Source organism: Gasterosteus aculeatus, chromosome 7 (genome assembly GCF_964276395.1).
Source record: "Gasterosteus aculeatus chromosome 7, fGasAcu3.hap1.1, whole genome shotgun sequence".
Taxonomy (NCBI): Eukaryota; Metazoa; Chordata; class Actinopteri; order Perciformes; family Gasterosteidae; genus Gasterosteus; species Gasterosteus aculeatus.
The window spans coordinates 18,158,571-18,185,348 of record NC_135694.1 but is presented as its reverse complement, the minus strand read 5'-3'; the positions used below and the strand labels follow the sequence as shown (position 1 = coordinate 18,185,348).

Sequence of the window (26,778 nt, the reverse complement as noted above, 5' to 3'; positions counted from 1 at the left end):
GTTAGTAAATACAAACTGATGAAGCAAGTGGAGGCTTCTCGGTGTAGCAGGGCGCTCTGCATGACGGGGATAAAGTGTAGATGGGGAAGTAAAGGGGATGTGTTCTACACGGGGGATGGTCATTTTCAACTGACGACCACACAAACTAGTGTGTGTGTGTGTGTGTGTGTGTGTGTGTGTGTGTGTGTTTCGTCAGGGTGACAAAACCTCCCGTCGCTGTCCGACTAGAAATGGTGAGATGATTAATGAGTTTGAAAAGAGGAAAGTTCCCTCACACAAATGTCTTTCATTTTTTCCCCACTGTGTAGTCTTTTTAATTTGCTTTTTTAGTAAAAAAAATAAGAAAAAAAAGAAGTTTGACATTGATATCTCGGCCTTGAACACGATTTAAATGTAACTTTATTTTCCGTCTATTCAACAGAATGCACTTAGCATGTTTTATTTATACCCACATGAGTTATGATATTATTTATAATAATCATAATAATCATTTTATTTATACCCACATGAGTTATGATTATTATATCATGCAGAGACAACCTGAGAAACAGCTGCACATGCTGATGTGGGACTCTCTCTCTCTCTCACACACACACACACACACACACATTTATGTTTGTAGATCCTGATCATTATTCTAAAACTGTAAATGACCTATTGTTTATTACCTACAGGCCCCATTGTGGTTTTATTTCATGCATTTTTTTCTCTACACTTCTCCGTATATTGAACACTAACTCCTTGAGAGTTTGCCAAAATGAGCCTGGACTCACATTAAATGACACCACGTTAGAAGTTTGCAGGGCAAATGGAACTGGTGCAACTCAACAGCTCATATTAAATGACTCTTGACCTGAGAAGAACCCCCAGCTGTCAAATATATAAATATAAAATGCACTTGCTAGATTAACGTGCAAGTACCTCAGAAGTTGACCCAAGTACACTTTCCACCGGAGCTCTGCAGCAGGAGCCGTCGAGAGCAGCTCAGGACCTCTGTGGAGCTCGCAGGCCTGGGACTGAAATAAGCATCTGGGTGGCTCGGCCCTGTGCTCGGCCCAGGAGGCGGCTGGGGAGCGAAGCTTTGGGAGGGGAAATGGCTGTCAGCCCTGATAAGGTCTATCAGGGCCCGGCTTTACAGCACTTAATCGTCGCACTCTTGGGTACAGACACTTGTGTTCGACGGCCGGTCAGGAGATTTTGAGGATTGAAAAAAGAAAAAACTGTGTGGCTTTTAAAGAGACCATATGTCGGATGTTTTAAAACGGCTCTGCATTGTGAGCCACGTGTTCAGGCTCCCGTTTCGTCTCATTAAGTCTCGTACATTCAGTATGAGACCCTTATTTATCTGCTGTGCCAGCTGATGTCACCTCCCTCTTCTTTTAGGAAGCGATGCGTCGCAACCAGGTCATCTGCTCTCCGATGACTTTGTTGTATGCTGGACACAAACCCATCAGCGTTGTACATCCGCTCTTTTTCCTCTCTGACCTCAACCGACATGCACGGGTGATCAGGAATATATATCGTGTGATTAATGTTAGGAGACCCAACCATGTCAAAAATGTTTTGAATCCTCAATGAGAAAATCAATGTAAGAACGCTCGCGGACCCTTCACACACCCAGGGGTCGGAAGGGAAGCTATAGCGCATTTACTCTGCTGAAGTACTTTATGATGAAGTAGTACTTTTTACTTGCATATTGCTCATTGAGCTTAGGGGTCGGAGTATTTATGCGTGAATTCACATAACAGCATAACGGGTTCCTGACATCTTTCTCTTAAAGGATACTTCAATACACAGATAAAGAGATTTTCAGACCTGGTTTAAAAAGACTAAAAAGGAAGAAGAGAAATAGGAAGTTGCTGGGGTGAAGATCACAAATAATGGAAGGGACAAACTGTTTTGTCTTCCTGTCAACACTTAACAGCACGCAAGTACATAAAGCAGCTTATTTTTTAAAGTAACGGACTCATTTGGAGCTTTAGAACATTGTGAGTTATGCTTGTTAACCAGCAAATGGCACAGTGCACACAAGCAGCTGGCTTTTGGTGACCCCGATCAGAGTGTAAAATACAAAAGCAGAGTCTTCTGATCAAGAGACGGAAAAGGGTTTTCTCTTAGGGTTGTAAAAAGGCGCATTAGTTCCATGCATGCAGTACAGAGCTCTCCGCCAAACCCCCTCCCCAGGTTAGCGTTATGAGAAACCACCCGGTTACAGTTGGACATTTACGAGGAACTGAAACCAGCTGCCTTTCACTTTTGAAATCCAACAGATTACCAACAAGGTAATGTAATGAGTGACGCAAACAGCCCAAAACAGGCTCTTTAAAAAGTCCTATCTTAAGTCGGTCTTAAACCTCAGGAAAAGAACGCTCCTCTTAATGCCTTTTCTGATAGTACTCCCCCGTGTAGTGAGGTATAAGTGAGAAACGAGATGTTCTGGGCTGGTGGGCCTTGCTTCCCTCAAAAAAAGAAACTAATGATTAAATCTGACGGAAACGTATGTGAAGGACTGGCACTTCTAGTGAGGGGAAGATCATGAGTGAATGTCGATAAAGGGAATCTGATATACGTTAAAGGCTCTGTATAAAGGTCACAGCCACCTGATGGGAAAGCTGCAGATATGCTCACACCTGCTGTGTGTCGTAATCTATCACCACTTCGTTATGGATTCATTAGCCAACTTCACAAAAAGATGCACAAAGCTACTGAATTTCGACACAGGAATCAATTACATCATCACTTGACTGCGTAGATACAGTTCTGTTGAAGAAAAAAAAAAGACATGATAGTTTATTAAGAGAAAGGAGACAAATAAAAGAACAATTAGCGTATGTTTCTTTTTACTTGAACGTATCTTACATGTTAACCATTTACGTTTGTAACAGTGTGATCGAAAAGGTCTCTAAGTTGCCGTCAGCGCTTTAAAAAAGCGCTTGCAGAAGGCAAGCAGTCAGGGCGGAAGAGGAGAAGCGGAGCGGCTGTGACTGTTAGACCTCTTCCTGTGGTTACATCACGTGGTCGTGGAAGGGTTCAAAAGGAGACAACTTCTTCTTCTTCTTTCAGTCCTTGGACAGACAGAAGACACCCGTGAGACGCCTCCCCGGGGCCGTCCTCACTCGAAACAACAGAAAAGACGCGGCGGTCGGGGTAATGTATGCTGGTCCACTCTGCATTTAACGCTAAAACTATTTGTGTCGACAAGGTGAAAAGAGAAGCTTGGTATGAAAGATCTTTTACTTTATTTCCTCTGCATTTCTTTTGAACCTTTCGCAGAGTGACTTATTCAGAAGTCCATTTGGTATTTAGATTAAAAAACACAATACTGAAAGATGTTTAATATTATTTTATGTATTAATATAAGTGTTTAATGTATCTACTGGATCTTCTTGATGTCTACTTTGACTCTCAACTGTTCTCCAATGACTGCCGTCGTTCTAGAAAACGTTTCAATGTACGAAGTGATCTGGTTAGAAAAGCTTACTCACGGTTGCCAAAATGGCTTCCTCAAGATAGCGCTTCCTTCACCAGGCGGCTTAGTTCAGACTTCTGCTGCTGCACATGGGTGAGGCCTTTTGGAGGATTCTTTTCCCTCCCTCAAAAGGCCTGGCTTGGATTGTAAAGAAGAAAATGCATGCAAATGTTTCAAAGCAAATCGGAAGTGCGCATTTTCTGGTTTGACATTAAAGGGACGAGACTTTTCTACGTTGGGTTTAAAAAATGTGCATCTGCCCGAAGGGGTGCGGTGCAGCTGCAGAGGCAGGTGCAGGAGAAGAGAAAAGTGGAAGAAGACGGACAACAAGCAGCGGATGTACAGTGCAGTCATCCATAAAGTAGAAAGCACTACTAAACTCATCGCCACAGTGTAGTGTTTCCTACTTTATGGATGAGTGTACTGTTGGCTTCAGGGGAACAGAGAAGACAGGCGACGGCGAGGAGCCGCGCGCAGGAAGTCACAAAAGCGGAAGCAGCTTTGTCTCACGAAGCCTCGCGTCGCCCAGAGTGTTGCACGTCAGTTCACATGGGCGGCGTGCAGCGCGGAGCGAAGCATGCAACCCTTTCCTCCATTTTAGATTTCACTGGTTTCAACTGTCCAGAGAAAACATTGGAGGAGTTAATCTGTAATCTGTGTGAAATGCAATAAAGATAAAGGGAAAAAGTACCAACTTGTGCCAACTTCTGTTTTCCAGGAGCACCATACACACTTATGTTTTCTGTGAAAATATACATACTTTATTCCTGTAAAAAGATCCATATTGAAACCAAACAGTCACAGTTTCAAGTCCTCTGCGTACTACATCTTCAGTTAAACTCCATAAACGTGCAAAAACAACAAAAGAAAATATCTGAAAAACAATATTAACAAAAATATTTACACGTGCGCTTCAAAAAGGGTAATAAAAACCTGAATATATAAAAAGATAAATCTTTAAAACAATGAATGCAGGTCGGGGAAGAAGAAGAAGAAGAAGAAAAAAAAAAAAGGTTTCCCGCGATGTACGAAAATATAGGACAAGTCCCAACACTTCATTATGTACACATTGCTTCTTTTCCACTGCATTGACAATCTACAAATATAACATTGTAGACAAGTCTGCCCTGGAAAAACACAAATATGACAGTAACATATTAAGGCCGAACATGGGTACGACATTGGTATGCATGCAGTCAATGAACATCCTGTAAACAACATATTAAGACTAAACAAGGTATTCTTGTAAGGCTAAATATGATCAGCTAAAATACTACCAATGTGGGTGTCTAGGTCCTATTCAGTCAACAGCCGCCTACTCACTGCACAGCAGGTAGAGGAATACCTGTTCATTGAAGGCCGTCAAATACAAGAGCGGTACAAATAGTCGCTGTACATTTGGGCAACGTTTGAGCATTCAAACCTCTTTACATAAGAAACGAAAAAAGGAGAGGAAAATAAATAAATAAAACATACAGCACAGCCTCAGTCTTGCCTCTATCCCGGCGATCTCACGTCTAAAGTGTCTTTGTTGATCCACCGTCCCTTTTGCTCTTGACGTCGTCGTGCTCCCATTATGCAACGCCGACAAACATTTGAAACATTCTGGACATTAGACACGTAAGAGAAAAAAATAATTTGCCTCCAACTTGTGTCATTAGGTGTTTCTACGTCAACAACTGTTGTGAAATCAGATCTGACCTATAAAAGAAACGAAGTTCCGCACTTTGACCCAGATTGGCCCCCACAAGGACCCCCCCCCCCTTCCCACGCACACTGCTGCCGGATGCTAGGCTCCCCGTCACTGTGCTAACAGGCCAAGCACCTACGATTTTGGCATATTTCAGTTTTTGACAGTCAAGAGTCAACACGTGGCTCCGCATCAATAAGAAACTACAAGTGAAAACCTGAGAAGTTACCCAGCAGCGCCCAGAAGAACAGACTCAACCAGGGTGTGTTAATCGCTGAAGGCCTGGTCCGCCAACACTGAACACTCGCAATACCTCTTAACGAGAGTAAAGCGGAATGCATCCATTTTTGTTCTGGTATCTCAGTATTGCTAAAGTTGTATTTCATTTAGCTTAAACTAAATAATTGAACATATTCAGATGAACTTTGAGTTACGGGGCCGTGTGCCATTAGACGCTGGGGAGCCGGTCTGACATAATACTTAAAAATACTTGTTTGTTTGAAGGATTAACTAGCTAGAGCTGCTATCGATTAATTAGTCCGACGGTTTGTCAACTTCATCAACAAATTGCCTCTAGAACTTGCCTCGGGACGCCCTCATTTTCACTAGCGAAGTAATGCAGTTTTACATTTTGTGTACATTTGTGGAGACGCTGCAAAACAGGAAGTGCTGTTCGATCATTGGGTACATTGTTTAAGGTGGCAATTTGGTAAAAATATTGGATACATAATAGGGATTAATTTGTGGCCCACAGCTAATTCTGGGACCCTGTGAATATTATACATGTTCACATCCCCACAAGCCCCTAAAATCCTGGAAATGTAGTTCAAAACATTAGGGCACGATTTTCCCTCTAAAATGGAACAATAATAAGACAAAAGCCATGAAAATGAACAGTCCTGTGACGGTGCTAAGGCTCAGAATCTGTCCATCTTCACATATCTATAATGCAATCTAACTAACGGGACAGGGTGGTATACACACAGGGCGGGTTATAGACGGTTGCAGCAGTCTTCCTTTTGACAATTGGGGCGGGGATTTTAATTCTGTGCATCAGTCATTGGAGAGAAATGAGTTTGGCAATTCGTTGATAACAGATTGTGATTTAAGAAAATACATCAAATAATTGATGGGTTTTGGATTCTCAAATCTGAGAATTTCCTTCTGATGTTAAGAAATAATAATAAACCAGACCTTGATACTGTTGATGTTCTACAAGTCAAACAATTATTGGATTTCCTTAATCACAATCATTAGTTGGAGCACTATTTTCTTTCTCTCGCTCTCTTTAGAGTTCCCGTGTTGACGTCTGAGAAAGGCATCTTGTTCAGTCTCATCAGTGGACAGACATACACACACAAACACACACGAAAGAAGGGTGATCCTCCACATTCTTTACCTTCAGTAAAACACTCACTACTAACCTCAAAACCCCATAACTAATTTGATCTCAACTACATGTATCAAAGCGTCTGTGGCTGCTCTAAATGACTAAACCTCCTGCCCCGATGTCACGTCATGCATTGTGGGGATGGTTGGGGCAAGAGTCGGATAAGAAATAAATAGCACGTTCTGTACAAAGCACGGTATAAATACTTAAAGACGAGAAACGCATGCGAGGGGACGAGCGGGTATTTAAAAAACATCCAATCTGGATAGTGCATTTTTCGTACAGACGACTGCTTCTGTTTGTTTGCTTCAAATAAATATGGCTCGAGAACATTAGCGCTAATATATTGTTAGCCGTGTCGGAGTTGGGCTGAAGTCTTGTGTGCTGTGAAACATTGTTCTAGTTGTTCTACATATAAGCGACACATCAAGAGACAGTGAGCTACAAACAGTCAAATTTAGCAAATGCTTAGTTAGGTAGATATATTTGTGTTTGCACACTTTGACATGCTTGTGTGCTGCTGTAAGCAGTATTTTGATGTACTTGAATATTTACCAGCTTCTAGCAGTGCCTTAAGGCAAATATACGATTACTGACGGTGGAAGCATCAGTTATTAGATCCAATGGCCCCCAATCGCACCAGCTGCTAACTGAGACGAACAGTGAAGATAGAAAAAGTGCTTTAAATGTGACGCTAGTCACTCCTGCTAATGACTTTGTTGACTCAATCCCTCTTGCTGGATCCCAGTTTTCTGAACAGCTTCTTGCCTTTGGAGAAAAAGCCTTTCTTCTTCTTGGCCGGCGCCGAGCGGTCCGCCTGCGTCGGGCTGTCTGCTGGTGGGGGGCAGCTGGCCTCCAATGCTGCAGGAGCCGGACCCGGAGCAGAGCCCAGGTCCGACGGGGGGCTTGCAGTGGAGGACAGTCTGGGGGGAGGGTCTGTGTGCTCGGTTGGTTCTACTGTTTGGGGGTGAGCAACTTCTTCCAGGGTGGACGGCTCAGGATCTTGTGGCTCTGTAGAAGTCGTCCCCTGCAGGAAGAAAGTCAAGACTTTTAGAATGAAGACGGAAAACATATTCAACAATATCTAAAGATAAGCTGTGCTTGGAAACTGTAGTCTAAAGGGGGAATACAAGGATAGGAAACAAAGAGGGGAGAAAGAGGAGGAGGCAGTGGATCTGACAACTCATAACTGATAAAACCATCGGTGAGTGCAGGACGACAGTTAAGGTGGAGGGAAAAGGACGTAAACAGGGATACTAGCTGTGATCACTGCGACCGCGACAGAGCAATCAGAGAACACTTACGATCAAGTCTCAAAGTGTACACTTCGTTTCTGCTTCTGCAAAGGGCCATGCAGGAAATAGTGGGGCGAAAGAAATGCGACAGGGCCAAATTAAAGAAACAGAACAGAAAATCAAAGCAACCAGACGCTGCAAATACATGGAAAAAACTCAAATGAACTCAGCGTGAAGTGAGACGTAACGTATGCCTGAAGGCATCGCCCACGTTTCCAAATACAGTAGTGCAAGCTAGACGGACAGATGTGCTACGTCACCTGGGATTCTCTCCTGGGTTCTGGTGCAAGATGAGCAGACGCAGCTGTGGCTGGAGCATCGTCTGGTACGGCCTGCAGGAAGTTGGAGGGCACCAAGCCGCTAAGTCCATTCAAGTCTCCCTGAAGAATGATTACACGAGGACATGAGAACGCGGTCGTCTTATTAGTCAATCAACAGACAATAAGTCAACGGATATTCAAACAATTGATTAATCATTAATTTTACAAGCATGAATGTTGACGTATACAGGTTCTTAAATGTAAGAAATGTGTTGCCGTCATGGTTTATAGTTTAAAATAAAAAAGACAACATGTTGAATTGGGCTTTAAGAAATAAAGATTAAAAAAAAGTTACCATTTCTGATGTTTTATATAGACCAAACAATTCAACAATTCATTTTTAAGAAAAAAAGAATTGTTACAGGCCTGCTATATTACTACTAATGGGATAATACATATAAGATATGTTTAATCCTAGTATTATTTTCTATTCTTATATTGTGTTAAAAAATGAATCTCGCAAAAATGATAACCGGATGTCAGAACCTTATTCCACTATTTACTGAATAAATAAAAATAGACCAATGTACAGTATATATTGTACATTTCATTAAGAAACAGAAAATGTGTTTTAAAAAAAATGATCACTTCTGATGAAGAAATACTCCTCTGATTGTGTACAGACACCAGAACTGCATCCATAACAACGATACCGGTCCGTGGGCCGTTTGGTACCGGGCCGCACCACAGAAAGCATATATATATATATATTTTTCTGAAAAATGTTTTATTGACCGGATTTTCTCCTAATTATGTGCGCTCGTCGCTCTGACAGATTCCCCACGCGTCACCAGGCGTTTTCTTCACGTTTACAATTGTTCTCTCACCGTGCACGGCAGTTTCGCCCACCAGCGAACACAGAGCGCGCGACTACTACACCCCCCGTCGGACCTTCTCGACCGGTCCGCAAAATATTGTCTGACATGAAAACGGTCCGTGAGGTAAAAAAGGTTGGGGATCACTGCTCTATGGGATTGAGATGTGGAGACTGGAGGCCATTAGAGTACAGTGAACTCATTCAAGGAACCAGTTTGAGGTGATATGAGCTTTCTCACATGGTGCATCATCCTGCTGGAAGTAGCCATCAGAAGATGGTACAATGTGGTCATAAAGGGCTCATGCTCAATTGGTACTAAGGCGCCCAAAGTCTGCCAGGAGAATATCCACCACACCATTACATCACCACCACCAGCCTGAACTGTTGATCCAAGGCAAGATGGATCCATGTTTTCATGTACGCCAAATTCTGACCCTACCATCGGAATTTTGCAGCTGAAGAGATGTTCAGAAATGTTCAGAGATGGTATTCTGCATTCCATGGTTGTAACTAGTGGTTATTTGCGTTACTGTTGCCTTTCTATCATCTCAAACCAGTCTGCCATTCTCCTCTGACCGCTCACATCAACAAGGCATTTTCGTCCACACAGATTTTCTCTTTTTCGGATTATTCTCTGTAAACCCTAGAGATGGTTGAGCGTTAAAATTTCAGTAGATCAGCAGTCGGTGAGTTTATATATGAACATATTTAGGGACAGGAAGGGAACACAAGAACCTCTCATCACTAAGAGCAACAAACAGACCACTGTTATCTTGAGTCGCGTTAACACTCACGTAGAAGAAGCCGTCCTCGTCCATGTCTCCGAACACGTGGATGATGTCTCCGGCACTGAAGGTCAGCTCAGCCTGAATCCAGTCATGAAAAACAGGGCAGACAAATTAGCAAAAACTACCGCCGGTAGAGAGTGTAATGACCGCAAATGAAAATATTACGCATTTCTGACCTCTATGTCAGTGTTGGGGGAGCTCTCTCGTGGATCATAATCAAAGATGGCGAGCATCCTGCGAGCGCCGGGGGTCGGTTTCCCCACAGCTGCTGCAGCAGGGGCGGTCTGCTGGTGATCTGTGGGTCACAAAGGGAGCAGGAAAACATTACAGTCTGACGGCCAAACGGTTAGAGGAGGAACACCTCTACAATGAGCTTATCCGCATGCAGCGCCCCGGGTCTGCACAGGCGAATCACTCAGCGGCATGCGAAGCTGAGGAAAGGTCACTCCACTGCAGTCAAATGCAAGGAAATAAGAAAATTTGAAATAAGGAGGGAGAGTTAGCATCTTTTATGGTCATTGGAAAAATCCTCTGGCTGTAAAAGTGAAGACAACTGAAATGATTTAATGATTTCACTGTGAAATGAAAAATGGGAGTTAGGTGAAGGGACTGACATATACAGGGCAACTGGAAAGTATTCACAGGGCTTCACTTTTTCCACATTTTGTTACGTTACAGTCAAATTCCAAAATGAATTGAATAATTTTCCCCCTCAAAATTCGACACACAACACCCCATAACGACAAAGTGGAAAAAATCTCTCCAGAGATGTACAATCAAGTTCAAGTCAAGGCTCTGGCCGGGACGCTTTGTTGTCTTGGCCGTGTGCTGCGGGTCGTTGTCCTGTTGACAGTCTGGTGCCTGGTTTCCTCCAGACATGACGCTTGGCATTCAGGCCAAACAGTTCAATCTTAGTTTCAGACCAGAGGATTTAGTTTCTCATGGTCTGAGACTCATTTGCCTTCTGGCAAACTCCAGGCGGGCCGTCACGTGCTTTTTACCACGGAGTGGCTTCCGTCTGGCCACTCGACCATGCAGCCCTGATTTGTGGAGTGCTGCACAGATAGTTGTCCTTCTGGAAGGTTCTCCTCTCTTCACAGAGCAACGCTCACCTCTCTGACTAAGGCCCTTCTCCCACGATCGCTCAGTCTGGCTGGGAAGCCAACTTCAGGAACAGTCCTTGTGGTTCCAAAGTTCTTCTTATTTCCGGATGATTGAGGTCAGTGTGCTCATTGGAACCTTCAATAGTGCAGAAATGTTTCTGAACCCTTTGCCAGATCTGTGTCTCAATACAGTTCTGTCTCAGAGGTCTACAGACAATTCCTTGGACCTGATAAGGACAGGTGTGTGCCTTTCTAAATCGTGTGCAATCAACTGAATAAAGCAAGGTGGACTCCAATCAAGTAGAAAAATGTCCCCCAATTCTTTTTCACTTTGTCATTATTGGGTGTTATGTGTGAAATTGAGGAAAACAAATAATTTAATCAATTTTGGAATAAGGGTATACCATAACAAAATGTGAAAAAAGTGAAGCTAGGTGAATACTTTACAGGCGCACTTTATAACAGGGTTAGTCAACAAATGAAAAGGGAAACGTTTGTATTTTTCATACCTGCACCATATTTTCTCATGTTTTGGACACAAACGTTCAGGTACCACAAATCTACGCTTTCAAATAGTTCAACAAAACAAACTGACAACTGGCACTATTCTCTGTGACACCTTTTCTCTGTGACAATCTTTTATTAATTTTATGCTGCTTTAAAATAGCAAATATATTTTGCTTATTATTCTTTCTCAACAGAACACCTACATTTTTGGTAGCCTTGTTTTGGATCTACCCCCGAATAATCAAACAGTCCCTACTCAGGATGAATGAAGGTGAGCAGTGGTGTTATCAGCAGTCCAACAAATAAGGCAAAGGTCACAGATGGGTAAATGCATAAAAAAAGCAAGTAAACACATGCGGTCTTCCAGTGGACGTAGAAAGGGTCGTCATGCAGAGAGGCAGAGGGGTCAACGGGTCAACTACAAACCTTGGCCGGGGGAGTCTACGCTCTCCTCCCAGAGCGCGGCAGACTCCACTGGAAGAGATGAGGTACGGGAAGAGAGCAGAGACACAATCACAGAATGCCAGCAGTCCTCAAAGGGACAAAGAATAACTCTGCCTGAAGTCAGTATCAAGTCCCAGTCATCACACAAAGTCACACAGGTCAGAGGGGATGAATGTCTCGACAAGACAACTTTAGCTGATCATGTAATGCAGTTGTGACACCGGAGCAGAATACTGTCCAAAAGGACTTTCTTTTAGCTATAAGCATCATACAGCCACCAAGGCTGTACTGAATGTCATTTTCAATTACAAAGTTACTAAAAAGGCTTTGGAATGAAGCTTTGAATGGAACTAGTCATATTTCAAAGGTTATCACACTAAAACATTGCTTGAGGTTATTGAGTCATAAAAATAATTTATGATGCTGTTAAATTGCTGCTAGACTTCAACACTGGTATGTGCCTCCCTCCACTCGCATCTCTCCCGCTACGAGCGGCAGAGCCACCGGTTGTTCAACCACGGAAAAAATGTTTATGAAAGAGTAAACGCCAACAAATATGGAAAGGATTAAAGCTGGAATTTTCTCTGGAGGTAAAAGTTAGTCAATTTTAAAACTGATTGATCTTTATTCAATAAATTTGCCCTTCACCCAGAGGACTTATTAAAACTATTTGGAACGGCCATAACAGATTCTGCTGCTTTGTCTGCAATGTATTACATGAATGTCAATGAAAGCTGACAGGACTGATTCAGTGATGTATGTGTGCATGTGGGAAGACGTGAAACAGCCTACAACAATCAAAGTGGAACACTTTGCCCTAAATATCGAAAATGAAACTATTGTGAAGATTTTTCAGAGTTCTAATACTTCACCAGGCTGCTGCGAAGCTGTCTGATTTTATTACTACAGTATCTGACCTAAAAAATCCCCCCTGGTCGCTGAGTGAGAAGCAGCAACTGGAAGAGCAAAAAGCTACAGTGAAAGAGGCAGAAAGAGAAGCAAACCAGAGAAGAGAATAAAGGAGGGGGGCTGGGAAGCCGCGGTCTGCAGCGAGACACACCTTTCTTGGTTCGTCTCGGTTTAGCCGGTGGAACAGGGCGACGTGGAAGCTGTGCGTGTGTGCGACTGCCTTTATGGAGTTTCAGAAAGGAAAACCAAAATGAAATAAAAATTTGAAACCAAAAAAAAAAAGCAGAGGGGGGCAATCTTTGAGAGGAGCAGACCAAACGAAGTACACAATGAACAGCCAGTGAAGAGCAATTAAAAAAAAGTGAGCAGCAGACACAGTACTGAGAACAAGTGAAAGTGAAAAGGTTAAACCATCTACAGCTGCACCACTCAGAGTAGAAAGCAGGAAACAGAAGCCAAGTGTCAGGTTGATAAATGTGTCCTCTTTTAGATGCTATGCTTTCCTTAATAGCAACAGCGTGAACAAAAGGCACATAAAAATGCCATTGGGGGGGAAGTTTTGGATGAATTTAATTACAGTCCAACTGAGCTTTCTTTGTGCTTGCTGCTGGATCAAAACGTCATCAGGCCAGTGGGAGTTTTTGCATCTTCTCTCATCTGGAAAAGAAGCTTTCGGAGTTTCCTTGATTAATTGCAGTCAAAACTATGACAACTTTACACAGGACTTAATTCAGCTGGCCAAGTCGAAGACTAGGCAAATGAAAACTGTATATTTGAGGTTTGGATTCTGCAACACTTGTGATGCTATTTTAACTTACCCCTTTCAACACAAACACAGTGTTGATATATGACGTAAAACATTACAGTTTTGGTAAAGGATGTACTTGTTTCCAACTGGAACGCACACATAACACATAATGGCACACGGCATGATTACAATTTACACTTGTAGATGTGCCAACAGGCACGTCTCTGGGCGGGTTCACCTACCTATCTTCTCCATGGAGGCCGCTGTGGACAAGAAGCCCTGCCGCAGCAGCTGCTGCCGGGTCTCCTCGTCCTCCACCTGGATCTCAGACACCATGTTACAGGGCACGTAGCCCAGGTGACTGTTGCTCTCTCCTCGGTAGAACCCGTCTGCGTCTTTATCTCCGTAAACCTGGGGAGTGTAAAAACGGATCTACTGAAAGGGGACACGGGCCCGTAGTATCGCTAAACAAAAACTCAGTACTTTAAAGTGACTGGGGGGCTCTGAATGACTGATGGGAAAACCAATACATCCTCTTTTTACTGTGAGCGTGTTAGGGATGCTTGAAAAGAAAACACAAGCATGACTGTCAGGGTTACTGGAGCAGCGTCTGAGCTGTGTGGGGACGTACTTTGATGATCTGTCCCTCAGTGAAGGGAAGTTCCTCCTCGGCAGCATCAGGATTGGGTGACATATTGGCGGGATCATAAGGAAAGAGGGCCACAAAGATACGCACATTGCCGTCTCTTTTGATCTTTGGTGAATCACCTGCAAGCACACACACACACACATACACAGTCACAATACTTCTTCTGCTACCCATATACAGCATTTAATTACACAAAAAACAGGGTACAGTGGAGGCGATCGCCTCGAGTTAGCTACCAGCTGTTTGTTTTATTGTATAAAGAAGAATATATAAGTACAAAGAGTTAAAGATAGAAGTACAATGCATGCTTTTTTTCAGTGGTTTGGTGTCTGTGTGCGTTCCTGCGCATGGGAGGCAGCCAGCCGCTGCAGAACTTTCAAACTCAAATATCAGATTAATTTATTCATATATATATATTTGAATTTAAAATGTTGACAGCCCAGTTTTATTAAACAATCATTTCACTTGTTCAAGTTAGAGAATTCTTTTGTTTTTATGCAGTGTCTCTTTGTTAGCTTTAAAAATACCTAGTGACAGTCTTGGCACACAAGCCAGCTCTGCAAATAGCACAGCCTACTCGCTCCGCCTCCCCCTCCACCCGTAACGCTGCTATGATGGCTGCTCGTTGAGCGAGCACATGCAAGTCCTGACGTAGTCAAGCAAACCCACTGATTCTAAGCTCAGTGAGCCGAATGTGTACTCATCCATGATCTGCAGCGAGCCGAGCGCCGGGGAGAACCCACCAGGTTTGACCCACTCAACTGGAGAAACTTACTGACAAATACACTCATGGTGTGAGGTGCAACATCCCAGCGCGGCGCACTGCGCAAGATGTGACACCGGTGTGCCTAAAAGCATTACCGCCAGTGACACATTTGAAGAGCTGTAGTGAGACTTTAAGCTGCACTGAAGGGACGTGTTCTCTATCTCATTAGGGGGAATCAGCCCATCTGGGACAAAAGTCACGGGCAGCCAACTTGTGCACTTTCACATCCTCACTGCTTTTTGAGTCCCTTTTTGAATCTCCCTGCTCCTTCCTCTATCTGTGCGCACATGCTTTTGTGTGTGTGTGTGTGTGTGTGTAGCCAACTGTGTATGCGCACATGCACTTGAAATGTTTGGTTTATGTAATCGCCGTGGCAACCGAGAAGAAATAAGGTAAGCTGAGGCAGAGAGACACTCATACGTCCTCTCTGCTGGCTAACCGAGGTCACTTTTTTAAATTCTGTCACTTCCTCCTGTCATGACAAGCCACTTTGAGTTAAGCCAGTTCTCAGCTTAACAGGCTCTCTCACACTTCTCCGCAGCTACAGCACCTTCTCCACCCTCCCCCCCACACCCTGGCTCTCACTTCCTACACAAGGTGCTACTCTCACTACTCTGACTGTGAGAGGGCGGCAGCCCTGCTAGCTGAAGGCAAAGATGTGTCAGACAAGTGCACCATTGTAGTAAAGCGAGTGAATTAAGTAAATGGACAGACAGAGGACACAAGAAGACCAAAAAGGGCAGAGTCCCTGACCTTTCAGTTGCCTGGCCTGCGATGGACCGGCCTCCGCGGGAGGGATTTGGCTGGGCTCCTGCTCCACATACAGCAAGAGAAACAGGACGATAAGAGAAACCCTCGAACACAGAAACACAATCGTGCTGTTCATTTAGCAAAACCATATTCAATGATTCATGCTTCTAATAATCTATTTTAAATGTTACTTATTTCAGTTGCCTCATACGTGTCATTGGTTGCATTGTGGTGGCTAGAAGATACAGACCAAAGCACATACATCATGAGCTAATGGAGGAACAGGCAGACTATTCCAAGAAAAGAGCTGAGTGGCTTTCAAAGTGGAGGGAAAAAAATGAATGCAACAGGAAGCAGTGCAGTTAGAGAGAGGGAGAAAAAAAAGTGAGCTACTCTTCGACTGACCCCAAATCTTAACATTCAAAGTCTGAAGCAACTGGCTGGTGGTGGACTTAATGAACTGTACTTTGCCTTTGGCTTTTAGAAGAGCAAACTACGCCATGAGTTGTGCCAGCGTGGCGAAGAAAACGTAGCAGTCTACCGATCGATGTACTTCGGTGACATCCACAAAACAACTCAGAGGGCCGAGTCTACGCCGCTACTGGACAGGGGAGAGGAGGGGGCCGGGACAACATTTACCAGCGGGTCAGCCTGCATCCCCCGGCAGTGAGCAGCTCTGCTGTGCTCCGCTTGAGCCCCCTCTACCCGCCACTCGGGTGTCATCGGCTCCGTCCCCGTCTGCCCCGGGCCGCAGATGTCATCGGTGCCGTACTCCACGTCAATCTCTTCCCCAGGGCCGATAGGCGGCTTTAGGCCCTGTAGCGTTTTGCTCACCAGGTAGGGTCTTGGCGGGTTGGGACCATGGCCGGGGTCAGCAGCCGCGGCGACAGCCATCTGACTCCTTAGCATGGCCTCCCTCCTAAGGCGGTCCCCTAGCCCTTTTAAGCCTCTTTCTTTGCTGGTGGGGGTCAGCTGTGGAGGACAGTGGGCCCGCCTGCTGGTGGGACCCTCGTATAAAGTCTGGTCTTGATCTTCCGGGTAACCGATGGAGTCCACTGTGTCTGTGTAGTGCACCCTGTGGGGCGTCCTAGACTTGACCTGCCTGAGAAGAGGCTCTCTGGTTAGGGATCTGGGATCCCTGTTGTAGTGGTGGTGGTGGTGGTGGTGAGGGGGGACGTGTGCGTGTGCGTTGGGGTGATGCTGGGGGAAGCGCTCTGGGTCTCTGGGGCCGGGCCTAGGCCACGTCTGACCCCGTCGGGTTAAATGCTCTTCTTGACTGCAATCTCTGTCTTCAGTCGCCTCAGGAATGCTGAACAGCTGCTTTTGGTGTTGTACCTGAGCCGGCAACTTAAGGATCCTCTCTAGCACCTCCTCGTCACTGTCTGACGCCTCCAATTTGCGGGACTAAATGGCAAAAGGTCGAAGCAACCAAGAGGTGATTGGTGAAGGTGGGATGGAAAATTAAATCGTTAAGTGAAAATAAGGGCAATAAACGTGCAGAAAAAACAGAGGCCAAGACGGTCATGCAAAGGAAATAGAAAAGAAAGAGGAAGAAGAAAAAAAAAAGGATCTTAATCGAGCACTATCAAGAATATGACATAAGGCCACTGAGTGACGACTTAACTAAGCAACACAAGCACAGCAAAGCATATTTGATCCAAAAAGCAGAAATCGTGGTGCCTCTGCAAATAGCCAAAAATGATGCAGTGCACGCTTTCCTTTACCCTGTTTGCTCTGAATATGTAGCCCCGGTCCTGTGCTTCCCGAAGGTGGTCGGAGTAAAGTTCCTCCTCCTCCTCTTCCAGGATGTCCGACAGGTCTGAACGGCTGTTGTCTGCGTGGTAGTCACCGGGAGGCTCCACGAGCCCTCTGCTGTAACTCTGCAATAAAATACGTCAACATACTGATGCAAACTCTCCAATTTAACGGAACATTTCTTATATTCATTCTTATAAATCAACAAAAAATACATCTGCAGCGAAACGATAACATGTCGCAGATTGAAATGCACACCTGAAACAAAGCCATAATAACATATTCGTGCCAACAGCTACGTGGCCCGATGCATTTAGCACTGGTAAGAGCTTACTTGACTGAAATATGAATGGAAATCTAATAATGATTGATTGATTGATGATTTCATTATCTCCATTAAGCCATCCAGGATAAAGCAATATTTTAACAACAAATATTAATAAAAATTAATAATATAAGCCATCTTAGTCCTGACGCCACATGGAATGCAATTCAGTGTGTAAAATACGTTTTTCTGCGATCCCCATTCACTTTGCTCCCATAATCTGGTGATTCACCAAACTGGGGTAATAAACTGACTATGAATAAGTACCTCACACAACCACTCTTCAAAAAAAATAAACCATGCCTTTATCTGGTGTCAGAATTAATTAGACAACACCTCTCTAGGGCTCCGAATGTAGCTTCACCTTATATGCCACATCCTTTAGTTACAGTGCCTTCCTTTAGTGACAAGTAAACTATTTTGAGTAGACAGTGTTGACAAAAATCACTGCTGACCTGCTGCGTCCGACAGTAATCTGGCTCCTGGTCCTGTGTCAAGAAATCATCCATGGAAACCAAGCGGGAATTCTCTTGCTCCTCCTCTGCTTCGGACTCCAGCGGGGAGCTGCTCGGAGGGCGGTGAAGGTTAATGTTCGGAGGATTAAGGAAGTCTGTGAGAGGGGCTTTGGGTGGGGGAGGGATGGGCTCAGCGTTCGCGAACTGGGCCTCGGCCTCCTCGATGAACTCCACCATAGAAGGGAAGGGCCGAATGACTCCGGGGCTGTTGGTGTCTCTGTGGCGCTCCAACACCGTTGCTGCCGCTACTGGTGCCGCTACTTGAGGTGGTGAGATGGTGGGAGAGGTCACTTTTACCTGACGACGAGAGAGAGAGTCAACACTAATTAACCTTTGATTCCAATTATTCTAGATATTATTGGTGAGTAGTTTGTTAGTGGAGGGCAACACCACTTGTTTTACATTTCGGCAAGTTGTCAGCATTAACAGCATGCCGAATTAGCAGTTCCTGTTTCCATCCGAGAACTGTCAGAGAAATATTTCTATGAATTCTAAGCGGATGTTTGTGCGGGAATCGGCCGTTCAGAATTAAAGCCTTAATTGCATTGTAATTGTTTAGATGCGGCAGCTCAAACTGCCAGAGAGTAGTCATAATCTGGTCAAGATACAATTAATAACTTCCAGACGCCTCAACATCTGAAAACCTCTGGAGAAATAAATGAGGATGGAAGAGTGAGGATTACCTCCAGAGGAATGCTGGTGGCTACCGGTAATGTGGCCTCACGGTCAGCCAAGGCCGCAGCAGAGGAGGGATTGGCCCAGGCATTCACATACGCAGCTGATAGGAGAAGGTCGTCTGGGTGGGGAGCTCGAGGAGGGTTGGCAACGGCTCCCACTGCGTGGCCGGGGATGTTTGTGTCTGATGGCAGAGCGCTGGGCGGCATGGAGACTTTGGCAGCAGAGTTCCCGTAGGACGGCGGCGAGGGAAGGTGACTGAGGTGGTGGGGCTGCGGGGCGGTGGCGGCTGGACCTGCCATGATGGAGGCCAGCTTGGAGGGCACATGGACTGGCAGAGAGTCGGAGGACTCCCCGTGGGCGGACATGGTGCGGAGAGTGAGCTCGTGAGCGGCCAGCAGGGACTGCATCTGAGAGGGGCCCAGCAGGGCACTGCCGGCCGTAGGGGAAGACACCTCCAGCACCTTGATGGGGAGAATGACCGGACCCTTTGAGCAAAAACACACTTCCAAAACGGATTATATACTGAAATAAACCCGTAAAGGACTTAAAGTTCTTGCCTTCTTCTTGTCAGCATATATAGTGTATCCAGTGACACGGACTCCGTTGGAGGTCCCGGCGGCATCGATGGTGACTGGCAGCCAGCTGATGAGGGCAATGCCCGGGGAGGGGCCGTGCTCCAGCTGGACATCCAGAGGAGCATCCGGGGGACCTGCGGGGATTAGCAGCCAGTGGCAAGCAAAAGATAGAGACATTTCATTTTATTATAGGGTCAAGTGATTCACACATTAAAATACAGAATACAGTGCTTGGGATACGTAATGAACTTCACATGGGATATGTATAACGCTACATATAAAAGAGAGAAGGGCCATCTAGAACTCTAGAGGGACGTTTTAGACATTTAGAAACCATATACCTGCGTTCCCAGACTGTGGGCATGAAACTTAAGCAAATTTGAAAGATAATTTAGAGATCACAAATAGGCAGATTCATTCATGAAAAACCAAAACAAGATTGTGGAGTAGATTAGAAGGGGCATGGTAGCACTATGGTACCACAATCATGTGTTAATTAATAGAATTAATGTATAAACTGATGTCCTTGTGAATCACCACTAAATATAAGACATCATCTGAATATTACGCATTGGCTTAACATGTTTGCTGATCGCTGCGTTGACTTGAAGAGCTGGACGGAACCAGCAGTCGACCGAACAAACAGTTTGGGGATTGTTTACCATTAACCACTGTCAATTGTACAGTCTCTCCCATGATCAACGCATGGCCCATGCTACGCTCTATAAAATATCAATCACTACCATTCACAATATTGAACACGTGTATCTAATTGAAGCCACAAATATTTTATAAATAATGGACTTGCAAATTGTACATTTAAAAAGATTCCCAAATTGTGCAATTTACATTTTGATACGAATAAACATCGAATGAAGAGAATCCGTTTCTATTGAATCCTGATCCATTTATTATTAGGTGCAAGTGGAATTGGACAGACGATAAAAGATAGATTTTTGATATAAAACAAGATGCTGAATCCTGACCTGCCATCAGTGTGGTGAAGGTGATGGAGGCGCTCCGGTGTTCGCGCCGCTCCGCGGGTAACTCCCATGGCGTGCGATGCGGCCGTGCCTCCACTTTGACCGAGTACTGCAGGCTGGGCAGGAGGTTATTGAGGCACAGCGAGCTGCAGCCAGCCTTCACCAGCTCACACTCCTCCTCGTTCAAGGACACAATGTGCACATAGTTACTGTTGCTGGGCAGCCAGGTCAGATTGGCAGAGGTGGCGGTAATCCTCTCCGCCCGCAGCTGCGTGGGCGCCACACAGACGTCCCGACCGACCAGCATGCTGCAGCGCAGCTGGTCCGAGGGGCCCTTCTCCGTCAGGCTTTGCACTGACACGCGGTAGGCCTTGAGGTTTATGTCCAACCGCTCCAGCACCGCTTTGGTCTGGGCACCGAAGGGCACATTGAGCCGCAGCTCCTGGTCCACGTACACATTGTAGCTCCACACATTGCCCCACCCGGCCGGCACCAACGGGGGGTCCCAGCCGATGATGATGCTTTTGGCGAGCTGCTTGATGAGGGTGAGCCTACGTGGGTAAGGCACAATGTCCACTCCCACCTCCTCCAAATCCAAGTCCAGGCCGTTGGTGAAGGGGGCTGAGACAGCCAAGGCCGACGCTGGATCCGAAGGGGCTGAGGCGAGGCCAGAGGCGGCGGCCTCCGTCCTTTCCGAGGCGCTGACGCCCACGTGGAGTCGATGCTGGTGGCTGGCACTGTGCAGGCTGCTGTCTAGCAGGGAGTTGTGGGACACGTCCCCCGTCTCTGGATGGTGACTGCTGATGACATCGTCGTCCGACACACGCTCCACAAAGTTAGAGGGGACCAGCCCTCTCCGCCCATCCATCAGCTCGCCTGTAAGGAAGCCACGTTAAACAGGAGCGCCCCGTGAAGACTAAAATATGAACTGCTGGGTACTTCAGGTACTCATGGACTTACCTTCATAGAAGCCGTCGTTGTCCATGTCTCCGTACACATAGATGTATTCTCCAGCTGTGAGTGGAAGCTCCACCTCGGGGTTGTCATTGGGGCCATCGTATGGATTATAGCTGTCAAAAAGTAATTCGCCAGGAAGTTATTTCTCTATCCCATATTGAAGTGTTGACATTGTGAGTAAGCTCGTGCCTAGTTTGAATTTACCTGTATCGCGCAATAAGAACTTGAAGCTTGGCTGCTCCTCTGCTGGCTGTGTAAGGTACAGGAGCTACGTCAATGTCCAGCTCCTCCACTTCACTGGCAGTGTCCACCTAAAAACACCACGAACAGAGAATGGATTGCCCGGACTCTTAACCTGCTAGCAATGTGCATGCAAAAACTAAGTGGACATTAAAAGTAAAAAGTAAAATGATGCAGTGAACTTTTTTCAGCGCAACTTATTAACATTTGTCTATAAAATAAAACCTTAACTATCTGCTCATTTATACACCGCTGGAACAGAAAAATTTGGGCTTAAGGGTTGACCGACTATGTGGATACAAAGACAGCAGAGGAGCGGCAGGAAATCCCCCCATTTTATGTTGGCAAAAAGAAAGCCAGCATTTTGGATGTATTAACCATTTGACGGCGGTACGTTAGAGGCATTGCCCAGGCCGGTACCTCATGTGTGGGGCTTGATTTGTGCGGACTGAGGTGCGTGTCGGACTTGGTGCTGAGGTGGGCGGTCTCGGACTTGCTGGACGAAGAGCCTGACTTGCTGACGCTGATGGTGGGCAGCTCGCGGTGCTTGGTGACGGGCGAGCGCTCCACCCTGGACAGCCCCGCGGCGTGGGGGGTGGCCCCCAGCCGCAGCGCAGCGGCCAAGTCTAGCAGGATGGAGAGAGAAAGAGAGAGACAACGAGGTTAAGACATAATCTGTGAGTTTACTAGATACTCCCGGCCCTCTCGCTAGTTTAACAGGTGGATTCCATGAGCTGCTGGGTGGGACGAGGTCATCGGATTGATGCGGAAGCCTCAAGGTGAACTGGACTGATTAAAAAAATCCGATCTCCATCTGTCTGAGGTCAAAGGTGTGTCACACCAGCACGGTTAAGGGGCTTAACTGGTACATTTTCTCACCTCAGCCCATGAGCACTGACCCTCATGTGATGATGAGCATTTACAGGCAGTGCAGGACGGCGACAGTGTGGGTGAGATGACGGTTATAAACATGCCGTGCTTTTTGTGACAGTGCCCAACACTCATCATGGGGTGACAGAGACGGAGGAAATACCGGGGCGGATTTTTACCCTCGGGGCAGGAGAGAGTGTCACCTCCCTCGAGACTCCAGAAGGCTATTTCACCCAGAGACACCATGTCCCATGAGCCACCAGTGCAGTCTAAAAAGACATGAACAGTGCAAGGGGAAAGAGGTTGGATGGGCACATACAGTAGAAGCGATTTGGACTAGTTTGCACTGCTGAAGTAGTTGTGGCTGGGATTACATTATAATGGATATTCTCAAAAGCATGCACCTGTGCCTTTAATTCACAGCCTGTGTTGAACATTCGGAAACGTAAGAGGTTGTGCTCCGTTTGTAGTTCTGACACACAAAAGAGAAGGAAGGCATTCTGTCAAAGAGTGGACTGAGGCTGCTGGTCCATATGTCCCGAGCCATGCTTTGTGCCAGGATTTCCCTAAGAAATTAAAGTACACTAAAAAGGATTATCTACCATGAAAGTTGGGTTAGGGATTATTGAAATGTAGCTGTTTTTTTAGATTCCCTTCAAAGTACTAAATAGTACATAATAATAATGAAAAAAGGACCTTGTGATGTACAGCTGATGGTGATTCATCCACTAACACGACCCAAAAGCCCTCAGCAACTAAGACTTTCTCTCTCTGCACAGGATGTACTGTGGTGCTGGAGAAACCTTCGGGGTGGTGTGGCTCACCTCGCTCTGCAGTCAGGCCCACCCCGTTGGTCAGAACAGAGAGACTGGGATTGTTAAGGAGGCTGGCGCCGGCCAGGTCCACCTTGGAGGCCTGCAGTCGAAACTTCTCCAACTCCTGGGAGAGGGCACCAAACTGTTCTGTCTGGCTGCGACATTTGTCCTCCAGGTCTCGTACCTTCGACTGCCCAAATGGTGAACAGTGACAGTTAGTAACCAGAAGACGAGACACACTAACAAGTGAGCACAGCTGTTCTCCAGTCTCAAGTGGAGTTTGTAGAACAGTTTGTAGAAGTAACCTGCTTTATAAATTGTCAGTGGCATGCAGAAACTTCTGATGTCTGTGTGATAATACTATAAGGTAAAAACACATTTGACAAATCCAATTGTACATCTGATCTTATGGTCATGATTATTTTGGTGTATGAATAAATGGAACTGTTTAAGAAAGGGTACATCATAGTTCATACATTGCTGCCTGTATGGGATCATTACATAACAAAGGACTGCGAATACAGTTAGTTTTCTACAAAACAGACTATATAAAACATTTTATATAAGCTTTACACAAACACAAACTACAGGTTTAGTTGAAAGAAAAAAGGGGGTAGACAAAAAGAAGAGCTTTCTGGTTGGATGGGAAAGGAGGGAAGCCTACAAGCACGTTAAGAGAAGTGACTTTTTCGGCTTCTTTTTTTACACGCCGTTCAGGTTTTACTATAGAGGCTCGTTTTGGCTCTGCTGAGTTTCTACATGCGGCTGATTTCACTTCAGGTTGCGTGAGTTTCCTGTCAGGCTGATCTGACAAAAAGCCTCAGCACGAAACTGTGTGAATAACATTTCCTGTTATCTCTCACCTACGCAAGAGCCTCGCCTGCAGCCGCTCGTTATCCGGCTACACCGAGCTGAAGTGGAAATGAGGACCGAAACGCCGAGAGAAATCACTTTGAACCCTCAAATGAATGCTGAATTACAGAAAGCCACCCTGCTCAGCAGTGTGTTGGGGGAGCTCTCATGGGGGATGTGTACATGAAAACGATCAAATAAGAAGCCTGCAAGGGCGCTCAGTGCTGCTGGGACGCTAACCGTGCCACAGATGTTATCTGGTCTCATGAGAATGACCTGCACACGGCTTGCAAGCCTAAAAGAAATGAGTTAATTAATAAAGAGTTAAAGTATTTGTGGCCTCTGTGGCCCCATGAAGCGTCTATGAAATTGATGTTTATGAAGTAAAAGGCCAACTCAAGGGGTTTAAATGAAAGCAATTTGGTTTTGCTAGTTCTATAAGTAGGGGGCTTGGGTAGGGGGTGGGATTAGTGTCAGGGAATAATTAGGCCAAGATGGCTAAAGGTCAACAGTACCTGCATGCAGTCCAGTGTACTCTGGTTAGCAAAATGTGAACACAAAGGACAGAAAAAACGGAAAGACATGCTTTTGAAACAATGAAATTGAGAAAGGAATAAAGCAGAAACACAGCAGTCCGAGTTCAGGTCTGCAGGTCAAGAAAATCCTGTTGTGAACCAGTATCACTAGAACGTGTCTGCAGCTGCCTGTTTTAATATGCACAAATACTGGGGTTAGTCGTACAGGCATTGCGTTGACTCGGGAAAAGACACTTTCTCCCTTGATGCTTTGGGTTTAAATACACGCAGCAAGTGAGAGAAACAAAGCAAGAGGAAGGAAACAAGCACTTAAAGAAAAAATAAGGAGTCGGGAGCAGGTATACTCTACCAGTTCCCTCTGCAACACAAGCTGAGTCAACTCCTAAAATAAAATACACACGTCATTTCAGCAAATGCACTGGGTGAAAAATTGTAGCAGAGACAGCGGACACACAGTCGGTACCTTTGGAAGACCTTTTAAGGCTCTTTTTTTTGTGTCATCATTCAAAATCATCAGCCAATCAGACAGACCAGAGGCTCCAACCGTCACAGACTGCGTCGATTTGAATTCATGTTTAAATGTCACATGGCAGCGGAGAAGCCATCTGTTCAAACGGTTTTCAGGACCCCAAATGCAGTGCAGTATAAAGTACCAGTACAAATGTTTTCTGCCAGGTGTCTAGATTTGAATAATGAGCCGCTCCACTGGTAATGGGATGCCTTTTTTGTCCTCTAAACATCCCCAAATACTGTTTGATTTGGTTAGAGAGATAAGAAACCTTTTTTAATGACAAAGTCGATTTTTTCAGATTGCACCACACTAGTGGATTAGGGAAACACTCTTTCTAATGTCGGGTCTGAGTGAATTTCTCCCCTGTGTGACTGTAGTAAACTCTTGACGCCTTCAGGATTTTTGTCTTGGTAAATCATCCTGAAGCTTTTAGAAGCATCTCAGTGCTGGACTGTGCGGCAATAAAAACCCTGCCTGGTATAGAAAAGGATTTCTCTGCTGTCACACACTAACTTACCTCCAGAACCTGAACCACCCCTTCATGCTCCCTCTTGGCGTATAACTGAGCCTGAGGATCAAACAATAAAATATTATTAAAAGGTATTATTTTAGTGTAACTTTTGTGGTTTGCTCATAAAATCCCCAACCCAGGCAGCTGTGTTATCAAACTGCTTTATTGGTGTGCAAAGGTTGCCTCCTGCTGGACAAAGCCACCCATGAGACATGAGGGTCTCTTTAATTTATCAGGGAAAACTTTAAGTTAAATACAGGAAGTGTAGAAGAGGCCGAGCGTCTTACCCGGTGTAACCGTTTGATTTCATCCTGTTTGAACTTAAGGATAGCCAGTGCCTGCTCATGTTCCAATTCCAGCTGCTGCCTTCGCTCGGCGACCTCTCGCATATGCTGTTTGGAGAAAAGAAAATATATATCAGAGCGCAGTTTATCTCTCTCACAGTGAAATAAGAATGAAGAATGAAAATAACATGTGGAGCGCCGGAGCCCAGCCGCACCTTTATGACCTGCTCTAGGTTCTCCAGTTTGGCACGGAGTCTCTGGTTCTCCTCGAGAACTGAATTGTGGTGAGCGGTCACTTCAGAGAGATCTTCCCTCAGCTCCTCATTCTCAGCCCGAGTCTGAAGAGCAATGGGAGGAGAGAGGAGCACATGATGTCCCTGTAACATGTGTCAATGTATCTCTGTTTGAGCTTTTACTACAAAAGGTGCTTTGATTGTCTTGCTAGTTGGTGTGTAACTTGTATCAATTGATGTGATTGCAAACACTATGAAATTCAGATCCACTTCACAGAGGGGACAAAAAGCTAAACATATTTTTCTGCCGTGGAGCTCGACACTGACCTGGTCGAGCAGCTGTGCCTTCCTCCTGAGGAGATCTGCCTCCTCCTTCAGTTGCTCATTTTTGCCTTGCTCATCCTCAAGCCGGTTCTCCTGCGATCAAAAGGAAAAGTTCACATCGATCTCACATCCCTTCCCGTCACCGTATCTCCCGTATGCGTACGGTGCT

The 26,778-nt window shown here is 45.4% G+C and overlaps 1 protein-coding gene across 31 annotated transcripts in view; it reads right to left on the bottom strand.

The window, feature by feature from the left end:
* Positions 1-4,207: 4,207 nt before the first annotated feature.
* Positions 4,208-26,778, bottom strand: part of tspoap1 (TSPO associated protein 1) — a 49,355-nt gene continuing 26,784 nt past the window's right edge. For 9 of the 31 annotated variants that reach the window (XM_040180327.2, XM_078106166.1, XM_078106167.1 and 6 more), the window contains 25 exons: positions 26,613-26,702; positions 26,268-26,390; positions 26,056-26,160; positions 25,775-25,825; positions 25,096-25,128; positions 23,368-23,548; positions 22,723-22,812; positions 22,094-22,299; positions 21,638-21,744; positions 21,437-21,546; positions 20,480-21,352; positions 19,476-19,627; positions 18,924-19,379; positions 18,181-18,537; positions 17,370-17,525; positions 16,285-17,049; positions 15,649-15,706; positions 14,112-14,248; positions 13,723-13,891; positions 12,884-12,952; positions 11,806-11,853; positions 9,946-10,064; positions 9,776-9,847; positions 8,105-8,224; positions 4,208-7,576 (listed from right to left, as the gene is read on the bottom strand). In XM_040180327.2, coding sequence (XP_040036261.2) covers positions 7,274-7,576; positions 8,105-8,224; positions 9,776-9,847; positions 9,946-10,064; positions 11,806-11,853; positions 12,884-12,952; positions 13,723-13,891; positions 14,112-14,248; positions 15,649-15,706; positions 16,285-17,049; positions 17,370-17,525; positions 18,181-18,537; positions 18,924-19,379; positions 19,476-19,627; positions 20,480-21,352; positions 21,437-21,546; positions 21,638-21,744; positions 22,094-22,299; positions 22,723-22,812; positions 23,368-23,548; positions 25,096-25,128; positions 25,775-25,825; positions 26,056-26,160; positions 26,268-26,390; positions 26,613-26,702 — 4,950 coding nt within the window. In that variant the 3' untranslated portion in view covers positions 4,208-7,273. Of the gene's footprint in view, positions 7,577-7,853; positions 7,889-8,104; positions 8,225-9,775; positions 9,848-9,945; positions 10,065-11,805; positions 12,953-13,309; positions 13,402-13,722; positions 13,892-14,111; positions 14,249-15,648; positions 15,707-16,284; positions 17,050-17,369; positions 17,526-18,180; positions 18,538-18,923; positions 19,380-19,475; positions 19,628-20,479; positions 21,353-21,436; positions 21,547-21,637; positions 21,745-22,093; positions 22,300-22,722; positions 22,813-23,367; positions 23,549-24,725; positions 24,747-25,095; positions 25,129-25,774; positions 25,826-26,055; positions 26,161-26,267; positions 26,391-26,612; positions 26,703-26,778 lie in introns of all 31 variants that reach the window. The other 22 variants (XM_078106155.1, XM_078106172.1, XM_078106163.1 and 19 more) reach the window with 19 other exon arrangements.